Below are 18,930 nucleotides of genomic sequence, written 5' to 3'. Positions count from 1 at the left end.
CCTCCGAGGTGAAACCACGCCCCCAGGCCCCGCCCAGGACCCAGGCCCCGCCCCCCCGCAGAGCCCCGCCGGCCCCGCCCCCTCCGCGAAGGCCCCGCCCCCTGCTCACGCCACTCATCCTCGTTGTCCTGGTTACGGCGCAGCACCGGCAGGCGGCAGCCCTCGGACACCTCCCCCTGCGGGTGACGTCACCGCGCCGGCGTCACGGGACGGGCGGGGGGGGGCTCCCCGCCCCCCCGCGGCTCCTCCCCGCGCCCCCCTCCCGCCGCCGCCGCCGCCGCTCCGCACCTCCGCCATCCCGCCGCCGCTTCCGGCTTCGGCGCTTCCGCCGCACACCTCACTTCCGGCCCGCGCCGGCCCGCGTCTCTCTTCCCCTCTCTCTGCGCACGCGCCGCCGCGCCAGTCCCGCGGAAGAGTGACGCGCATGCGCCACACGAGGCCCCGCCCCTAATCTGCATACGCCAGCGAACCACGCCCCCTCATCTGCATATGCCCATAGGAAGGGGGCGTGGCTTTGAGAGGGGGCTTCCCCGCACCGCGCGCGTCGCGTCGGGAGGCGGAAGGGGCGGGGAGAGGCGCCGGAAGTGACGCGCGCGGCGGGAGGGGGGGCAGCACCGAGTCGGCACCGGAGCCAGCGGCCGCGCCGGGGGGGGGGGGCGGCAGCGGGAGCCGCCGCCGCCGGGACCGGAAGGGGAGGAGCCGGAAGCGGAAGCGATGCCGAGCAAGAGAAGAAATACAACGCGCGGTTCCGCCGGTGAGCGGGGCGGCGCGGGGCGGGGGAGGCCGGGAAGGCGTCACTTCCGGCGGGTCGCCATGGCAACCGCGCGGGTGGGTGGGGGCATTGGGGCCTGAGGGGGGAGGGGCGGGGCTTGGGGAGGGGGCGGGGCTGGGGCGGCCTCCGGGGTCTCCATGGCAACGCGGGAGGGGGAGTGGAGGCGCCAAGGGGCGGGGCTTGAGGGAGGGGAGGGGCCTTGAGGACGGGGCGGGCAGTAGGGAGGCCCCGCCCCTCCCATCAGGGGCTTCTGGGGGGCGGGGCCAGAGCACCCGCTCACCCGGTTTAAGGGGGGAGCCCACGGGTGGGGGCGTGGCCTGAGGGGGCGTGGCCAGGAGGGGGCGTGCCGGGAGGGGGCGTGGCCTGGCTGCCTTTTCTCTATGGAGACCTGAGTTAAAGGGGGAGAATTGCTTGAGGGCGGAGCCTGGTGGAGGTGGGCGGGGCGTGGGGGAGAAAATGGGCGGGGCCTGGAGGAAGGGGCATTGGGGCGGGGCCAGCAACCGGGGGGCGTGGCCTAATCCTGGGGGGCGGGGCCAGGGGCTCCCTCCGGGTCTGTTTAAAGGGGGCTGGGGGGGGGGGGGTCCGCTTAGGGGCGGGGCCTGCCGGCGGGGGGCGGGGCCTGCCGGCGAGGGGGCGTGTCCAGATGAAGCCCCGCCCACCAGGCGCGCATCAAGAAGATCATGCAGACGGACGAGGAGATCGGGAAGGTGGCGGCCGCCGTCCCCGTCATCATCTGTATCCGCCCGGACGCCGGGGCCCTTCCGGCCCTTCCGGGGTGGGGCCTGGCCAGGGGGTGGGGCCAGACGAGGGGGCGGGGCCTGGCCAGAAGGCGGGGCTTGAGCCCAGGGGGCAGGGTTTGAATGGGGGGGGAGATATGTTGAATGGAGGGGGGGGGTGCAGAGGGGGTGGGGCTAAAGCAGGGGGTTGGGCCTGGCTAGGGGGCGGGGCCTGGCCAGGGGGCGGGGCCTGAGCCCAGGAGGGCAGAGTTTGAATGGGGGGGGGAGTGGACTGGGGAGGAGCTGCAGCGGGGGTGGGGCCAGACGAGGTGGGGAGAGGGGGCGGGTCCTCCGGGGGTGATGGCCCCGCCCCTCCGTTTGGCCCCGCCCCGTCCTTAGCCCCGCCCCCCAGCGCGGGCGCTCGAGCTCTTCCTGGCCGCGCTGCTCCGCAGGGCCTGTCACGTGACCCAGGCCGGAACGCCAAGACCATGACCACGGCCCACCTGTGAGGGGCGGGGCCTGCGCCTGGGGGCGGGGCCTGCGCCTGGGGGCGGGGCCCTAAAATGCTGGGGGTGGGGCTGGGATGGGGCGGGCTGAACCCAAGGGGCGGGGCCTGAGCGCAGGAGGGCGGAGATGGGGCTGGGGGTGGAGCTTGGTGCTGGGGGCGGGGCCTGCGGAGGGGCTTGCCTGGGGGGTGGGGCTTATTCCCAGGAGGGCTTGGCCTGAGCCTGGGGGGGCGGGTTCATTCTCAGGGGTGGGGCCTGGGGGTGGAGCCTAAACTGGGGGGGGGAGCTGCAGCAGGGGGTGGGGCCAGGGAAGGGGGTGGGGCCTGGCCGGGGGGCAGGGCCTGAACCCAGGAGGGCAGAATTTGAATGGGGGGGGCGGAGTTGACTGGGGGGGCTGCAGCAGGGGGTGGGCTAAAGCAGGGGTGGGGCCTGGGCAGGGGGCGGGGCCTGAGCCCAGAAGGACAGAGCTTGAATGGGGATGGGGGGGGACGTTGACGGGGGGGGGCTGCATAGGGGGCGTGGCTACAGAGGGGGCGTGGCTGTAGGGGGTGGGGCCAGGCTGGGGGGCGGGGCCTGTCCAGGGGGTGGGGGCCTGAGCCCAGGAGGGCAGGGTTTGAATGGGGATGGGGGGGAGTGGACTGGGGGGAGGAGCTGCAGCGGGGGTGGGGCCAGACGAGGGGGTGGGGCAGACGAGGGGTTGGTGCCAGGCCGGGGGCGGGCCTGGCCAGGGGGCGGGGCCTGAGCCCAGGAGGGCAGAGCTTGAATGGGGGGGGATATGTCGAATGGAGGGGGGCTGCAGAGGGGGCGTGGCCGCGAGGGGGGCGTGGCCGCCGCGGGGGAGGGCGTGTCCGTCCCGGGGGCGTGTCCCGAGGCGGCCCCGCCCCCAGGAAGCAGTGCATCGAGCTGGAGCAGCAGTTCGACTTCCTCAAGGACCTGGTGGCCGCCGTCCCGACATGCAGGGGGAGGGCGAGGAGGGCGCCGAGGGCGAGCGGCCCCCCCGCAGGTGCGCCCGGACGCCGGGGGCCCCTCCCGGACGCTGGGGTGACCCTGGGGGGGGGTCCCGGACGCCGGGGCCCCTCCCGGACACTGGGGTGACCCTGGGGGGGATCCCGGACGCCGGGGCCCCTCCCGGACACTGGGGTGACCCTGGGGGGGGTCCCGGACGCCTGGGCCCCTCTTGGGGGGGATCCCGGGCACCAGGGCCCCTCCCGGACACTGGGGTGACCTTAGGGGGGGGGTCCCGGATGCCTGGGCCCCTTTCCCGGACTCCTGGGCCCCTCCTGGACACTGGGGCTCCCCTGCGGGGGGATCCCGGACGCCTGGACCCCTCCCAGACACTGGGGTGACCCTGGGGGGGATCCCGGACGCCTGGGCCCCTTCCAGACACTGGGGTGACCTTGAAGGGGATCCCGGACACTGGGGCCCCTCGCAGACACTGGGGCTCCCTTGGGAGGGATCCCGGACGCCTGGGCCCCTTTCCTGGACATTGGGGTGACCTTGGGGGGATCCCGGACGCCTGGGCCCCTCCCGGACGCCGGGGCCCCTCTTGGGGGGGGATCCCGGATGCCGGGGCCCCTCCCGGACACTGGGGTGACCTTAGGGGGGCGGGGTCCCGGACGCCTGGGCCCCTTTTGCAGGCACCTTCCCCAGGTGCTGGGGTGTCACTGGGGGGATCCCGGACGCCTGGGCCCCTTTCCCGGACTCCTGGGCCCCTCCTGGACACTGGGGTGCCCTTGGGGGGGATCCCGGACGCCTGGGCCCCTCCCGGACACCTGGGCCCCTTTCCCAGGCACCTTCCCTGGATATTGGGGTGCCCCTAGGGGGGGGGATCCCGGACGCCTGGGCCCCTTCCAGACACTGGGGTGACCTTGAAGGGGATCCCGGACACTGGGGCCCCTCGCAGACACTGGGGCTCCCTTGGGAGGGATCCCGGACGCCTGGGCCCCTTTCCCGGACATTGGGGTGACCTTGGGGGATCCCGGACGCCTGGGCCCCTCCCGGACGCCTGGGCCCCTCTTGGGGGGGGATCCCGGACGCCTGGGCCCCTCCCGGACACTGGGGTGACCCTGGGGGGGGATCCCAGACGCCTGGGCCCCTCTTGGGGGGGATCCCGGACACCGGGGCCCCTCCCAGACACCGGGGCCCCTCCCGGACGCCTGGGCCCCTTTCCTGGACTCCTGGGTCCCTCCTGGACACTGGGGCTCCCTTGGGAGGGATCTCGGACGCCTGGGCCCCTCCCGGACACCTGGGCCCCTTTCCCAGGCACCTTCCCTGGATATTGGGTGCCCCTGGGGGAGGATGCCGGACGCCTGGGCCCCTTCCAGACACCGGGGTGCCTTGGGGGGGGATCCCGGATGCCTGGGCCCCTCCCGGACGCCTGGGCCCCTTTTCCTGGGAGGGGGACAGATCCCGGACGCCAGGGCCCCTCCCGGACGCCTGGGCCCCTCTGCGCAGGGGGCGGCGCCCGGGCGCGGGGCGCAGGAACGGGGGGTCCCGGCACCAAGGCCAAGGACCCCAAACAGTCGGGAACGGACTCGGAGCAGGAGGTGAGCGGGGGGGGCGGGGCCCGGACGCCTGGGCCCTCTGTGTGTGGGGGGGGAGGGGATTGGGGCCCCCCCGGACGCCTGGGCCCTTCATTGGGGGGGGGACGTCGGGACCCCCCGGACGCCTGGGCCCCTCTGGGGATGGAAGGGGGTCGGACCAACCCCCCCATCCCATCCCGGACGGCCTGGGCCCTCCATGTGGGGGGGTTGGGACCCCCCAAGGTCATTTGGAGCCTTTTTGGGGAGGGGGAAATGGGCCCCCCCCCCCCACCCGGACGCCTGGGCCCCTCTGGGGATTGGGGGGGGGGCACCCTTGGCCTCCCCCCCCCCGGACACCTGGGCCCCCCCCCAGGATGAGTCGGACGAGAGCGACAGCGACGGCGACGAGGAGGCGCCGCCCCCCCCCCGCGCGGCCCTCGGCCTTCGCCAGGTAGCGGCGCCCGGACGCCGGGGCCCCCCCTGGGTGATGGGGACCCCCCCACCAGACACCTGGGCCCCCCCGGACGCCTGGGCCCCCCCCGGACGCCTGGGCCCCCCCCGGATGCTGGGACTCCCCCTGGATCCTGGGACCCCCCCCCGGATGTCCGTGTCCCCCCCCCCCCCCCCGGGGAAATGGGGGGGCCCCCCCCGGACGCCTGGGCCCCCCCTGGATGCTGGGACCCCCCCCCGGATGCTGGGGACCCCCCCCCCAGGACGCCTGAGACCCCCCCCGGACACCTGGGCCCCCCCAGATGCCACCCCCCCCCCCCCCGGATGCTGGGACCCCCCCCAGACACGTGGGACACCCCCCGGACGCCTGGGCCCCCCCAGATGCCACCCGCCCCCCCCGGTTGTCGGGGGCCCCCCCGGACGCCTGGGCCGCCCCCCCAGACTCTGGGCCCCCCCCCCGGTGTCCCCCCCTGGGTGATGGGACCCCCCCTCGGACACCTGGGCCCCCCCCGGACGCCTGGGCCCCCCCTGGATGCTGGGACCCCCCCCCCCGGACACCTGGGACCCCCCCCAGATGCCTGGGACCCCCCCCCCGGGTGATGGGACCCCCCCCCGGACACGTGGGACCCCCCGGACACCTGGCCCCAACCCCCGGACGCCTGGGCCCCCCCCGGATACTGGGACCCCCCCTGGATGCTGGGACCCCCCCCGGACGCCTGGGCCCCCCCCCAGATGCCAGGGGCCCCCCCAGATGTTGGGGGCTCCCCCCCGGACACCTTGGCCCACCCTCAGGCGCCCCCCGCCCCCCACCCCGGACGCCTGGGCCCCCTCCCAAGACACGCCCCCCCCCCACCCCGGTCCCCCCCCCCGGACGCCGGGGCCCCCTGACCCCTTCCCCCCCCCCCAACAGCCCCCCCATGTTGCTGGCGCCCCCCCCGGGGGGGCTTCCCCCGGCGCCCCCCCCCGCCCGGCGCGATGACGACGACGGCGACGACGACTACGACTCGTGACGGGCCCGGACGCCGGGGGGGGGCGCGGGGGGCGTTTTGGGGCCGTTTCGGCCCTTTTCGGTACCGAGCTGCTGCCGTCGGGGTTTGTTTTTTTTTTTATTTTCCCGCCTCAATAAAAGTCGCTTTTTTTTCCCTAAACGGGGGCGCCCGGACGCCGGGGCCCTTTCTTGGCTCCGCCCCCTTCTCCGTTATTCCCTGTGGGGCCGCTGTGCGCATGCGCCGCGGAGGGGGCGGGGCTAAGCGAGGCCCCGCCCCCTCCTCCCCGGTGGCTGGAGCGGCCGCCAGGGGGCGCCAGAGCCTATAGGGTCCTATAGGGGGGTCTATAGGGGGAATCCATAGGGGCCCCTATGGGGACTCTATAGGGGAAGGCCATAGGGGACTCTTAGGGGCCCATATGGGACTGAGGGGGGGGGCTATAGGTGGTCCCAGGGAATCTATAGGGGTCTATAGGCGCCCGTGGGGGATCCATATGGGTCTTGGGGGACCTATAGCGTCCCATAGGGGAGGTCTATAGGGGCCAGCAGGGATCTATAAGGGCCCACTGGGCACTGCAGGGCGGCCCCACAGCGTCCCATGGGGATCCATAGGGGTCTATATTGTATAGGGATATATATGATTCCAAACAGGGGCTGTGGGGATCTCTAGGGCTCTATAGGGCATTCTATGATCTATAGGGGCCCATAGGAGTCTATAGGGCTCCGGAGGTGGGGGCCAACAGGGATCTACAGAGCTCCCTACACGCCCATAGAGACCTATAGGGGCCCATAGGGGTCTATAGGGCTCCGGAGGGGGGGGCAACAGGGATCTACAGAGCTCCCTACACGCCCATAGAGACCTATAGGGGGCTATAGGGGTCTATAGGGCTCTATAGGGGGGTCTATAGGGCATTCTAGTGATCTATAGGGGCCCATAGGGGTCTATAGGGCTCCGGGGGGGGCGGGGGGCAGCAGGGATCTACAGAGCTCCCTACACGCCCATAGAGATCTATAGGGGGGCTATAGGAGTCTATAGGAGTCTATAGGGGACTATAGGAGTCTATAGGGGTCTATAGGGCTCCGGGAGGGGGGGGGGGGCGGGCAGCAGGGATCTACAGAGCTCCCTACACGCCCATAGAGATCTATAGGGGGGCTATAGGGGTCTATAGGAGTCTATAGGGGACTATAGGAGTCTATAGGGGTCTATAGGGCTCCGGGAGGGGGGGGGGGCGGGCAGCAGGGATCTACAGAGCTCCCTACACGCCCATAGAGACCTATAGGGGGCTATAGGGGTCTATAGGGGTCTATAGGGGCCCATAGGGGTCTCTAGGGAGCCATAGGGAGCTATAGGGGGGGCTCCATAGGGGACCGGGGGGGGGGCGGGGCGGGCCCAGGCGTCCGGGCGCGCGGCCCAGCCCCCCCCGCCCCCCCGCGGCGCTGGCATCTCCCCCTCCCCCCCCCCCCGTTAATCCCCTCCCGGCGGGGGGGGGGGGCGGGGGGGGGACTTCGACCCGCCCCGTTACATAAAGGGGGGACGCGGGGACGGGGCCGGGGACAGCGAGGGGGACACGGGGACACCGGGAGCCGCCACCCCCGCCCCGGGCAGGTAACACCCCCCCCCGCCCCGCGGAGGGGACGTTGGGGACATTGGGGAGGGTTGGGGACATCTGTGGGGCGTCGGGGACATCTATGGGGCGTTGGGGAGGGATTGGGGACATCTGTGGGGCGTTGGGGACATCTATGGGGCGTTGGGGACATTGGGGAGGGTTGGGGACATCTATGGGGCGTTGGGGACATCTATGGGGCTTTGGGGACATCTACGGGGTGTTGGGGACATCTGTGGGCTTTGGGGACATTGGGGAGGTATTGGGGACATCTATGGGGTGTTGGGGACATTGGGGAGGGATTGGGGACCTCTATGGGGTGTTGGGGACGTCTATGGGGCTTCGGGGACATCTACGGGGTGTTGGGGACATCTGTGGGCTTTGGGGACATTGGGGAGGTATTGGGGACATCTATGGGGCATTGGGGACATTGGGGAGGGATTGGGGACATCTATGGGGCTTTGGGGACATCTACGGGGCATTGGGGACATTGGGGAGCGATTGGGGACATCTATGGGGCGTTGGGGACATTGGGGACATCCAGGAGGAGTGGGGGACAACGGCGAGGGACGTCTGTGGGGCGTTGGGGACATCTATGGGGTGTTGGGGACATCTATGGGGCGTTGGGGACATTGGGGAGGTCTTGGGGACCTCTATGGGGCGTTGGGGACATTAGTGAGGTGTTGGGGACATCTATGGGGTATTGGGGACATTAGTGAGGGATTGAGGATGTCTATGGAGCGTTGGGGACATTAGTGCGGGGTTGGGGACATCTATGGGGTGTTTCAAACAGCTATGAGGTGTTGGGGACATTAGTGAGGGCTTGGGGACGTCTATGGGGCGTTGGGGACATTGGGGAGGGATTGGGGATGTCTATGGGGCATTGGGGACATTAGTGAGGGCATTGGGGACATCTATGGGGCGTTAGGGACATTGGGGAGGGATTGGGGACAGCTATGGAGCGTTGGGGACATTAGTAAGGGATTGGGGACCTCTATGGGACGTTGGGGACATCTATGGGGCATTGGGGGACATTGGGGAGGAATTGGGGACATCTATGGGGCGTTGGGGACATTAGTGAGGGGCTGGGGACATTAGTGAGGGGCTGGGGACATCTGTGGGGCGTTAGGGACATTGGGGAGGGATTGGGGACATCTATGGAGCATTGGGGACATCTATGGGGCATTGGGGACATTAGTGAGGGATTGGGGACGTCTATGGAGCGTTGGGGACATCTATGGGGTTTTGGGGACATTAGTGAGGTATTGAGGACATCTATGGGGCGTTGGGGACATCTATGTGACATTGAGGACATTGGGGAGGGATTGGGGATGTCTATGGTGCGTTGGGGACATTAGTGAGGGACTGGGGACATCTATGGGGCATTAGGGACATTAGGGAGAGATTGGGGACGTCTATGGGGCGTTGGGGACCTCTATGGGGCATTGGGGACATTAGTGCGGGATTGGGGACATCTATGGGGTGTTAGGGACATCAGGAGCACGTTGGAGATCTCAAGGAGGGGTTGGGGACATGATTGAAGGTTTGGGGACATCGGTGGGGAGTTGGGGACATCAGTGATGGCTTGAGGACACCATGGGGGGACTAGGACAGGTTGGGGACATCAATGAGGGTTTGGGGACATCAATGAGGGCCTGGTGCCACCAGTGGAGGGTTGGGGACCCTGTGGAAGGACCGGGAAGGGGCTGGGGACCTTAATGAGGGTTGGGGACATCGGTGGGGGAGGGAGGACACAGAGGTCACTTTGGGGACGTGCCAGGACGTCGAGGAAGGGACAGGGAGTCACAGCTGGCCGGATGTCCCTGTCCCCAGGGAAAGGATGGGGACATCGGGGAGGGGACAGGGACACGGGGCAGGGCTGGTGCCGCCATCGCCGAGCTGCGTCCCCTGCTGTCCCCATCCTGTGTGTCCCATGTCCCCCCATGTCCTCCATGTCCCTCCATGTCCTACCATGTTCTCCATGTCCCCCCATGTCCTACCATGTCCCTCCATGTCTACCATGTCCCCCCATGTCCTCCTTGTCCCCTCCATGTCCCTTCCGTTCCCCCCATGTTGCCCCACCTGGTGTCCCCACGCTGTCCCTGTGTCCCCAGACCAGGATGAGCTTCGTGGTGGTGTTGGCACCATGGGGACCCCATGTCTCCACGTTCCCCCATGTTGTCCGCGATGTCCCCATGATGTTCTCCATGGTGGCCCCATGTCTCTATGTTCCCCCATGTTCTCCATGGTGTCCCCATGTCCCCACGCTGTCCCTGTGTCCCCAGACCAGGATGAGCTTTGGGGTGGTGTTGGCACCATGGGGACCCCATGTCTCCACGTTCCCCCATGTTGTCCACGATTTCCCCATGATGTTCTCCATGGTGGCTCCATGTCTCTATGTTCCCCTGTGTTCCCCAATGTTCTCCATGGTGTCCCCATGTCCTCCGTGTTCTCCCTGATGTCTCCATGTTCCCCCATGTTCTCCACGATGTCTCCATGTTCCCCCTGTTCCCCCATGTTCTCCGTGACGTTCTCCTTGATGTCTCCGTGTTCCCTCATGTTCTCCATGGTGTCCCCACGCTGTCCCCAGGCCAGGATGAGCTTCGGGGTGGTGCTGGCACAGGTCGGCACCATGCTGTCCCCATGTCCTCCATGTTCCCCCATGTTCTCCATGATGTTCCCCCATGTTCCCCCATGTTCCCCCGTGTTCTCCATGATGTTCTCCACGATGTTCTCCATGATGTTCTCCATGATGTCCCCATGTCCCCACGCTGTCCCCGTGTCCCCAAGCCAGGATGAGCTTCGGGGCGGTGCTGGCGCGCGTCGGCACCATGGTGTCTCCATGTTCTCCATCATGTTCTCCATGATGTTCTCCATGGTGTCTCCATGTTCCCCCACGTTCTCCATGATGTCTCTATGTTCCCTCATGTTCTCCATGATGTTCTCCATGATATTCTCCATGATGTCTCCATGTTCCCTCACGTTCTCCTTGATGTCTCCATGTTCTCCATGATGTTCTCCATGATGTTCTCCATGATGTCCCCATGTCCCCATGCTGTCCCCGTGTCCCCAGGCCAGGATGAGCTTCGGGGCGGTGCTGGCGCACGTCGGCACCATGGTGTCTCCATGTTCTCCATCATGTTCTCCATGATGTTCTCCATGATGTTCTCCACGTTCCCCCATGTTCTCCATGATGTTCTCCACGGTGTCTCCATGTTCCCCATGATGTCTCTATGTTCCCCCATGCTCCCCCACGTTCTCCATGATGTTCTCCATGATGTCTCCATGTTCTCCATGGTGTCCCCAGGCCAGGATGAGCTTCGGGGCGGTGCTGGCGCGCGTCGGCACCATGGTGTCCCCAAGTCCTCCATGTTCCCCATGATGTTCTCCATGTTCCCCCATGTTCTCCATGATGTTCTCCACGTTCCCCCATGTTCCCCATGATGTTCTCCACGTTCTCCATGATGTTCCCCATGATGTTCTCCATGTTCCCCCATGTTCTCCATGATGTTCTCCACGTTCTCCATGATGTTCTCCATGATGTTCTCCATGTTCTCCACGCTGTCCCCACGTCCCCAGGCCAGGATGAGCTTCGGGGCGGTGCTGGCGCGCGTCGGCACCGTGGTGTCCCCAAGTCCTCCATGTTTCCCATGATGTTCTCCATGTTCTCCATGATGTTCTCCACGTTCCCCCATGTTCCCCATGATGTTCTCCACGTTCTCCATGATGTTCCCCATGATGTTCTCCATGTTCCCCCATGTTCTCCATGATGTTCTCCACGTTCTCCATGATGTTCTCCATGATATTCTCCATGTTCTCCACGCTGTTCCCACGTCCCCAGGCCAGGATGAGCTTCGGGGCGGTGCTGGCGCGCGTCGGCGCGGCCGGGCGCTTCCAGGTCCTGCACACGGCGCTGCTGACGCTGCCGCTGCTGCTCATGGCGAGTCACAACCTGCTGCAGAACTTCACAGCCGCCGTCCCCCCGCACCGCTGCCGGGGACCCAATGGCACCTGGGGACCCCCGGGGGGGCCCTGTCACCCCCCCGGCGCCAACGGCTCCCAGGGCTGCCCCCATGGATGGGACTACGACCGCAGCGTCTACGTGGCCACCATTGTCACCGAGGTGACACATGGGGACGGGATGGGACAGGATGGGACGGGGATGAGGACAGGGATGGGGACGGGGATGGGGACGGGACAGGGACAGGATGGGACAGGGATGGGGACAGGGATGGGATGGGGACGGGGATGAGGATGGGGACAGTCATAGGACGGGGATGGGGACGGGGACGGGGACGGGGACGGGGACTACGACCGCAGCGTCTACGTGGCCACCATCATCACTGGGGTGACACATGGGGACAGTGACGGGGACGGGGATGGGATGGGGATGGGGATGGGGACAGGGACGGGGACTACGACCGCAGCATCTACGTGGCCACCATCGTCACCGAGGTGACAGATGGGGATAGGATGAAACAGGGATGGGGACAGGGATGGGGACGGGGATGGGGACTGGACAGGGACAGGATGGGACAAGGATGGGATGGGGACGGGGATGGGATGGGGACAGGGATGGGGACGGGGATGGGGACAAGGATGGGATGGGGATGGGGACAGGGACGAGGACTATGACCGCAGCATCTACGTGGCCACCATCGTCACCGAGGTGACACATGGGGACGGGATGGGGATGGGGACGGGGATGGGATGGGGACGGGGATGGGGACGGGACAGGGACAAGGATGGGACAGGGATGGGGATGGGGATGGGGACAGGGACTATGACCACAGTGTCTACGTGGCCACCATCGTCACCGAGGTGACACATGGGGACAGGACGGGATGGGGACGGGGATGGGGATGGGGACAGGGATGGGAAGGGGATGGGGATGGGGACAGGGACTACGACCGCAGCGTCTACGTGGCCACCATCGTCACCGAGGTGACACATGGGGATGGGATGGGGACAGGGACAAGATGGGACAGGGATGGGGATGGGGATGGGGACAGGGACGGGGACAGGGATGGGGATGGAGATGGGGACAGGGACAGGGATGGGGACAGGGATGGGGATGGGGACAGGGACAGGGACTACGACCGCAGCGTCTACGTGGCCACCATCGTCACCGAGGTGACACATGGGGACGGGACGGGGATGGGGACGGGGACAGGGATGGGGATGGCGACGGGACAGGGACAGGATGGGACAGGGATGGGGATGGGGACAGGGATGGGATGGGGATGGGATGGGATGGGGACAGGGATGGGGACTATGACCACAGCGTCTACGTGGCCACCATTGTCACCGAGGTGACACATGGGGACGGGATGGGACAGGATGGGACAGGGATGAGGACAGGGATGGAGATGGGGATGGGGCTAGGGATGGGATGGGGACGGAGACGGGGATGGAGATGGAGATGAAGGGACAGAGATGGATGGAGGAATAGAGATGGCGATGAATGGAGCTGGGGATGGGGAGGAAGGTGGAGATGGGGACGGGAGGGAGAGACAGGGATGGGGACGGAGATGGGGATGGAGAGATGAAGATGGAGGGACAGAGATGGATGGGGATGGAGGGATAGGGATGGGGATGGAGTTGGAGATGGAAGCGGTGGACGGGGATGGGGATGGAGATGATGGAGGAGGATGGAGGTGGAGGCTGGAGATGGAGGAGGTGGATGGGAGAGGATGGAGATGGAGGTGGAGGCTAGAGATGGAGGAGGTGGATGGGAGAGAATGGAGAGGGAGGTGGAGGATGGAGGAGGTGGGTGGGAGAGGATGGAGATGGAGGTGGAGGATGGAGATGGAGGAGGTGGATGGGAGAGGATGGAGAGGGAGGTGGAGGATGGAGGAGGTGGGTGGGAGAGGATGGAGATGGAGGTGGAGGATGGAGATGGAGGAGGTGGATGGGAGAGGATGGAGAGGGAGGTGGAGGATGGAGGAGGTGGGTGGGAGAGGATGGAGATGGAGATGGAGATGGAGGATGGAGATGGAGGAGGTGGGTGGGAGAGGATGGAGATGGAGGTGGAGGATGGAGATGGAGGAGGTGGATGGGAGAGGATGGAGAGGGAGGAGGTGGATGGGAGAGGATGGAGAGGGAGGTGGAGGATGGAGATGGAGGAGGTGGATGGGAGAGGCTGGAGATGGAGGTGGAGGCTGGGGATGGAGGAGGTGGGTGGGAGAGGATGGAGATGGAGGTGGAGGATGGAGATGGAGGAGATGGGTGGGAGAGGATGGAGATGGAGGTGGAGGATGAAGATGGAGGAGGTGGGTGGGAGAGGATGGAGATGGAGGTGGAGGCTGGAGATGGAGGAGGTGAATGGGAGAGGCTGGAGATGGAGGTGGAGGCTGGAGATGGAGGAGGTGGGTGGGAGAGGATGGAGATGGAGGTGGAGGATGGAGATGGAGGAGGTGGGTGGGAGAGGATGGAGATGGAGGTGGAGGATGGAGATGGAGGAGGTGGGTGGGAGAGGATGGAGATGGAGGTGGAGGCTGGAGATGGAGGAGGTGGGTGGGAGAGGATGGAGATGGAGGTAGAGGCTGGAGATGGAGGAGGTGGGTGGGACAGGATGGAGATGGAGGTGGAGGATGGAGATGGAGGAGGTGGATGGGAGAGGATGGAGATGGAGGTGAAGGATGGAGATGGAGGAGGTGAATGGGAGAGGATGGAGATGGAGGTGAAGGATGGAGATGGAGGAGGTGGGTGGGACAGGATGGAGATGGAGATGGAGGCTGGAGATGGAGGAGGTGAATGGGAGAGGATGGAGATGGAGGTAGAGGCTGGAGATGGAGGAGGTGAATGGAGAGGATGGAGATGGAGGTGGAGGGTGGAGATGGAGGAGGCTGGAGATGGAGGCTGGAGGAGGGGGAATGGGGACGTGGGCGGTGCCGCTGGAGCCTCCTGTCCCGCAGTGGGACCTGGTCTGCGGCGCGCGGCGCCTGCGGCAGCTGGCCCAGTCCATCTACATGGCCGGGGTCCTGGTGGGCGCCCTGCTCCTGGGCGGCCTCTCCGACAGGTAGGGCCGGACGGGCCTCGCTGCACGCGGAGGCCGGGGCCTCCCGTGGCCTCCAGGGGATCCCTGTAGCTCCCAGGGTCTCCCACCACCTCCCAGTGGCCTCCAGGGGCTCCCAGTGGCCTCCAGTGCCTCCTACTTGTCTCCAAGGGCTCCTAGTACCTCCCAAGGGCTTCCAGTAGCTCCCAGGGCCTCCCAGGGCTTCCCAGGGCCTCCCAGGAGCTCCCAGGGCCTCCCAGGGGCCTCCAAGGGCTCCCAGGGCCTCCCAGGGCTTCCCAGGGCCTCCCAGGAGCTCCCAGGGCCTCCCAGGGGCCCCAGGAGCTTCCAGTGGCCTCCAATGCCTCCTACTTGTCTCCAAGGGCTCCTAGTGCCTCCAAGGGCTCCTAGTAGCTCCCACCATCTCCCAGGGGCTCCCAGGGCCTCCCAGGAGCTCCCAGTTGTTCCCAGGGGCCTCCAGGGGCTCCCAGGGCCTCCCAGGGCTTCCCAGGGGCTCCCAACATCTCCCACCACCTTCCAGGGGCCTCCAGGAGCTTCCAGTGGCCTCCAATGCCTCCTACTTGTCTCCAAGGGCTCCTAGTGCCTCCCAAGGGCTCCCAGTAACTCCCACCATCTCCCAGGGGCTCCCAGGAGGTCCCACCACCTCCCAGGGTCCTCCAGGGGCTCCCAGTGGCCTCCAATGCCTCCTACTTTTCTCCAAGGGCTCCTAGGGCCTCCCAAGGGCTTCCAGTAGCTCCCACCATCTCCCAGGGGCTCCCAGGAGCTCCCAGAGGCTCCCGGGTGCTCCCACCACCTCCCAGGGGCCTCCAGGGGCTTCCAGTGCCCTCCAAAGCCTCCTACTTGTCTCCAAGGTCTCCTAGTGCCTCCCAAGGGCTTCCAGTAGCTCCCACCATCTCCCAGGGACCTGCAAGGGGCTCCCAGCAGGTCCCCGGGGCTCCCAGTGGCTCCCAGGAGCCTCCCAACATCTCCCACCACCTCCCAAGGGCCTCCAATGGCCTCCCAGTGGCTCCCAATGCCTCCCAACAGCTTCCAGGGCCTCCCCATGGCCTCCAATGACTTCCCAGCATCCCCACGTGTCCCCGTTGCAGGTTCGGGCGCAAGGCCATGCTGATGTGGTCCTACCTTCTGCTGGGGGTGACGGGCACCTGCACAGCCTTCGCCCCCAACTACGCGACCTACTGCGTCCTCCGCTTTGCCACCGGGATGGCCCTGTCCGGCTTCGGCCTCAGCGTCGCCTGCCTTGGTGAGGCCACCCGGGGACACCGGGGACACGGGGCGGGGTGGCCCTTGGGGGACAGCTCGGTGGTCTTGCGTGGGGACAACCTCCTTGGCCGAGGGGACTTGGAGCTTGGTGGTGGGTGGAGGGGACGTGGGTAGGGGCAGGTTGGTGGCCGTGGAGGGGAACGTGGTGGTGGCCATGGGACAGTGGATGGGGACAACCCAATGGCCATGGATGGGGACATCCCAGTGGCCATGAATGGGGACATCCCAATGGCCATGGATGGGGAGAACCTAATGGTCATGGATGGGGACATCCCAGTGGCCGTAGATGAGGATATCCTGGTGGCCATGGATGGGGACATCCCAGTGGTCATGGACTGGGAGAACCTGATGGTCATAGATGGGGCCATTCCAAAGATAATGGATGGCTACAGCCCAACGGCCACAGATGGGGACATCCCAATGGCCGTGAATGGGGAGGGACTGATGGCCATGGATGGGGACATCCCAATGGTCATGGATGGGGAAGCCAATGGCCATGCATGGGGACTTCCCTGTGGCTGTGGGTGGGGACATCCCGATGTTCATGGATGGGGGCATCCCAATGGTCATGGATGGGGAGAAACTGATGGTCATGGATGGGGACATCTGAATGATCATGGATGGGGACATCTCAGTGGCCATGGATGGGGAGAAATTGATGGTCATGGATGGGGACATCCCAATGGTTTTGGATGGGGAACCCAACGGCCATGGATGGGGACATCCCAGTGGCCGTGGATGGGGACATCCCGATGGTCATGGATGGGAACATCCCAATGGTTTTGGATGGGGAACCCAACGGCCATGGATGGGGACATCCCAGTGGCCGTGGATGGGGACATCCCAATGGGCATGGATGGGGAGAACCTGATGGTCATGGATGGGGACATCCCAGTGGCCGTGGATGGGGACATCCCGATGGTCATGGATGGGGACATCCTGGTAGCCTTCAATGGGACCATCCCAGCGGCCATGGATGGGGACCATGCCATGGCTATGAATGGGGACAATTCACGGTGGCCCCACGCAGTCCTGGAGGAGGGACCCGCGTGACGGGCGGCGTCGTGGCCCTCCCGCAGTGGTCGAGTGGATCCCCACGGCCTACCGGGCCATCACCGTGGCCATGACCGGCTTCACCTACACGCTGGGCCAGATCCTGCTGGCCGGCGTGGCCTACGCCGTCCCGCACTGGCGCTGGCTCCAGCTCTCCGTCTCGGCGCCCTTCTTCTTCTTCCTCCTCTACTCCTGGTAGGGTCGTCCCGGTCCCTTGAGGTGTCCCCTCTCCTTGGGGACATGGGGACCTCAGCTTGCCCCCTCGCCAGGTGGTTGGCCGAGTCCGCGCGGTGGCTGGTGCTGTCAGGGAGGGCCGAGCAGGCCGTGAAGGTCCTTCGGCGGGTGGCCAGGATCAACGGGAAGGAGGAAGAAGGGGAGAAGATCACGGCGGAGGTAGGGCGGGATCGGGCCGGGGTGCTCCCCATGCTGGGACAGTTCTGTCCCCACTGAGCCCTGCATCTGCCCATAGGTCCTCAAGGCCAACATGCACAAGGAGTTGGCCACCATGAAGGCGTCCTACAGTGTCTCCGACCTGGTCCGGACCCCGGCCATCCGGCGCATCTTCCTCTGCCTCTCCATCGCGTGGTGGGGATGGGAGGGAGGCAGGAGAGGGGGGACCGGGACAGAGAAGATGGGGGTTAATGGAGGGATGGTGGGATGGATGGATGGAGGGATAGTTGGATGGGTGGATGGATAGAGGGATGGATGGATGGATGGTGGATGGGTGGATGGATGGTGGATGGATAGATGGGTGGATGGATGGTGGGATGGATGGGTGGATGGATGAATGGATGGATGGATGGGTGGATGGATGAATGGATGGGTGGATGGATGAATGGATGGATGGTGGGATGGATGGATGGATGGATGGATGGATGGATGGATGGATGAATGGATGGGTGGATGGATGAATGGATGGATGGTGGGATGGATGGTGGGAGGGATGGATGGATGGATGGATGGATGGATGGATGGATGGATGAATGGATGGATGGATGTGTGGATGGATGAATGGATGGATGAATGGATGGATGGGTAGATGGATGGTGGGATGGATGGATCGTGAATGGGTAGATGGATGGATGGTGGGATGGATGGTGAGATGGATGGGTGGATGGATGAATGGATGGATGGATGGTGGATGGGTGGATGGATGGTGGGATGGATGGATGGATGGATGGATGGTGGATGGGTGGATGGATGGTGAGATGGATGGGTGGATGCATGAATGGATGGATGGTGGATGGGTGGATGGATGGTGGGATGGATGGATGGATGCAGGGATGGATGGACGGAAGTAGGGATGGATGGATGGTGGGATGGAGGGAGGGCTGGAAGGACAGACAGACCATTAGAGAATCCACCTATCTACAACCCAGCAGCCTCATCCTGCATCTCCTCCGGGGTCCCCAGGAGAGGCCACCCCACAGCATCACCCACCCCGGGCAAGAGGTTTCCCACCTCCATCCCCTCTCTGTTCCCAGCAGGTTCTCCATCAGCTTCTCCTACTATGGCCTGGCCATGGACCTGCAGAATTTTGGGGTCAGCATTTACCTCATCCAGGTGATTTTCGGTGCCGTTGACTTCCCGGCCAAGGCGCTGGTGACCATCTCGCTGAGCTACATCGGCCGGCGGGTGACGCTCGTCGTGTCCCTGGTCTGTGCGGGGTGCGTCATCATCACCAACATCTTTGTCTCCACAGGTGAGAGGGGGACGGGAGGACGGGGTGGGAGATGTAGCAGGGTGAATACCACCCATCTATCCATCTGCTTTTCTGTCCAGCCATGATTCCCATCACTCATCCCTCCATCCATCCAACCATCCATCCATTCATCTAACCATCCATCCATCCATCCATCCATCCATCCCTCTATCCATCCAACCATCCATCCATCATCCATCCATCCTATTCAACCATCCATCCATCCGTCCATTCCATCCACCCCTCCATCCATCCATCCATCCACACATCCATCCATCCATCCATCCATCCATCCATCCATCCATCCATCCATCCCATCCCTCCACCCCTCCATCCCTCCAT

The 18,930-nt window shown here is 65.8% G+C and overlaps 2 protein-coding genes across 2 annotated transcripts; both read left to right on the top strand.

Annotated features, from left to right (window-relative positions):
- The first annotated feature begins 813 nt into the window (after positions 1-813).
- On the top strand, positions 814-5,976 carry DRAP1 (DR1 associated protein 1). The gene is given in 10 exon segments (XM_088539582.1): positions 814-828; positions 1,435-1,507; positions 1,901-1,957; positions 1,960-1,993; positions 2,882-2,937; positions 2,940-2,997; positions 4,449-4,488; positions 4,490-4,540; positions 4,890-4,975; positions 5,877-5,976. Coding segments are annotated over 10 exon segments (570 nt in total).
- A 5,420-nt stretch (positions 5,977-11,396) lies between these two features.
- On the top strand, positions 11,397-18,588 carry LOC148590002 (solute carrier family 22 member 6-A-like; the record flags this gene model as incomplete). The annotated part of the gene is made up of 7 exons (XM_088539581.1): positions 11,397-11,678; positions 14,473-14,576; positions 15,659-15,813; positions 16,913-17,081; positions 17,156-17,279; positions 17,356-17,471; positions 18,374-18,588. Coding segments are annotated over exons 1-7 (1,159 nt in total), but the record flags the coding sequence as incomplete, so codon positions are not given.
- Positions 18,589-18,930: the final 342 nt, after the last annotated feature.

This window comes from Tinamus guttatus, unplaced genomic scaffold, assembly GCF_059628265.1.
Source record: "Tinamus guttatus ecotype Peru unplaced genomic scaffold, ASM5962826v1 Tinamus_guttatus_pri_ptg001859l, whole genome shotgun sequence".
Classification (NCBI taxonomy): Eukaryota; Metazoa; Chordata; class Aves; order Tinamiformes; family Tinamidae; genus Tinamus; species Tinamus guttatus.
This window is presented reverse-complemented; position numbering and strand designations above follow the sequence as displayed.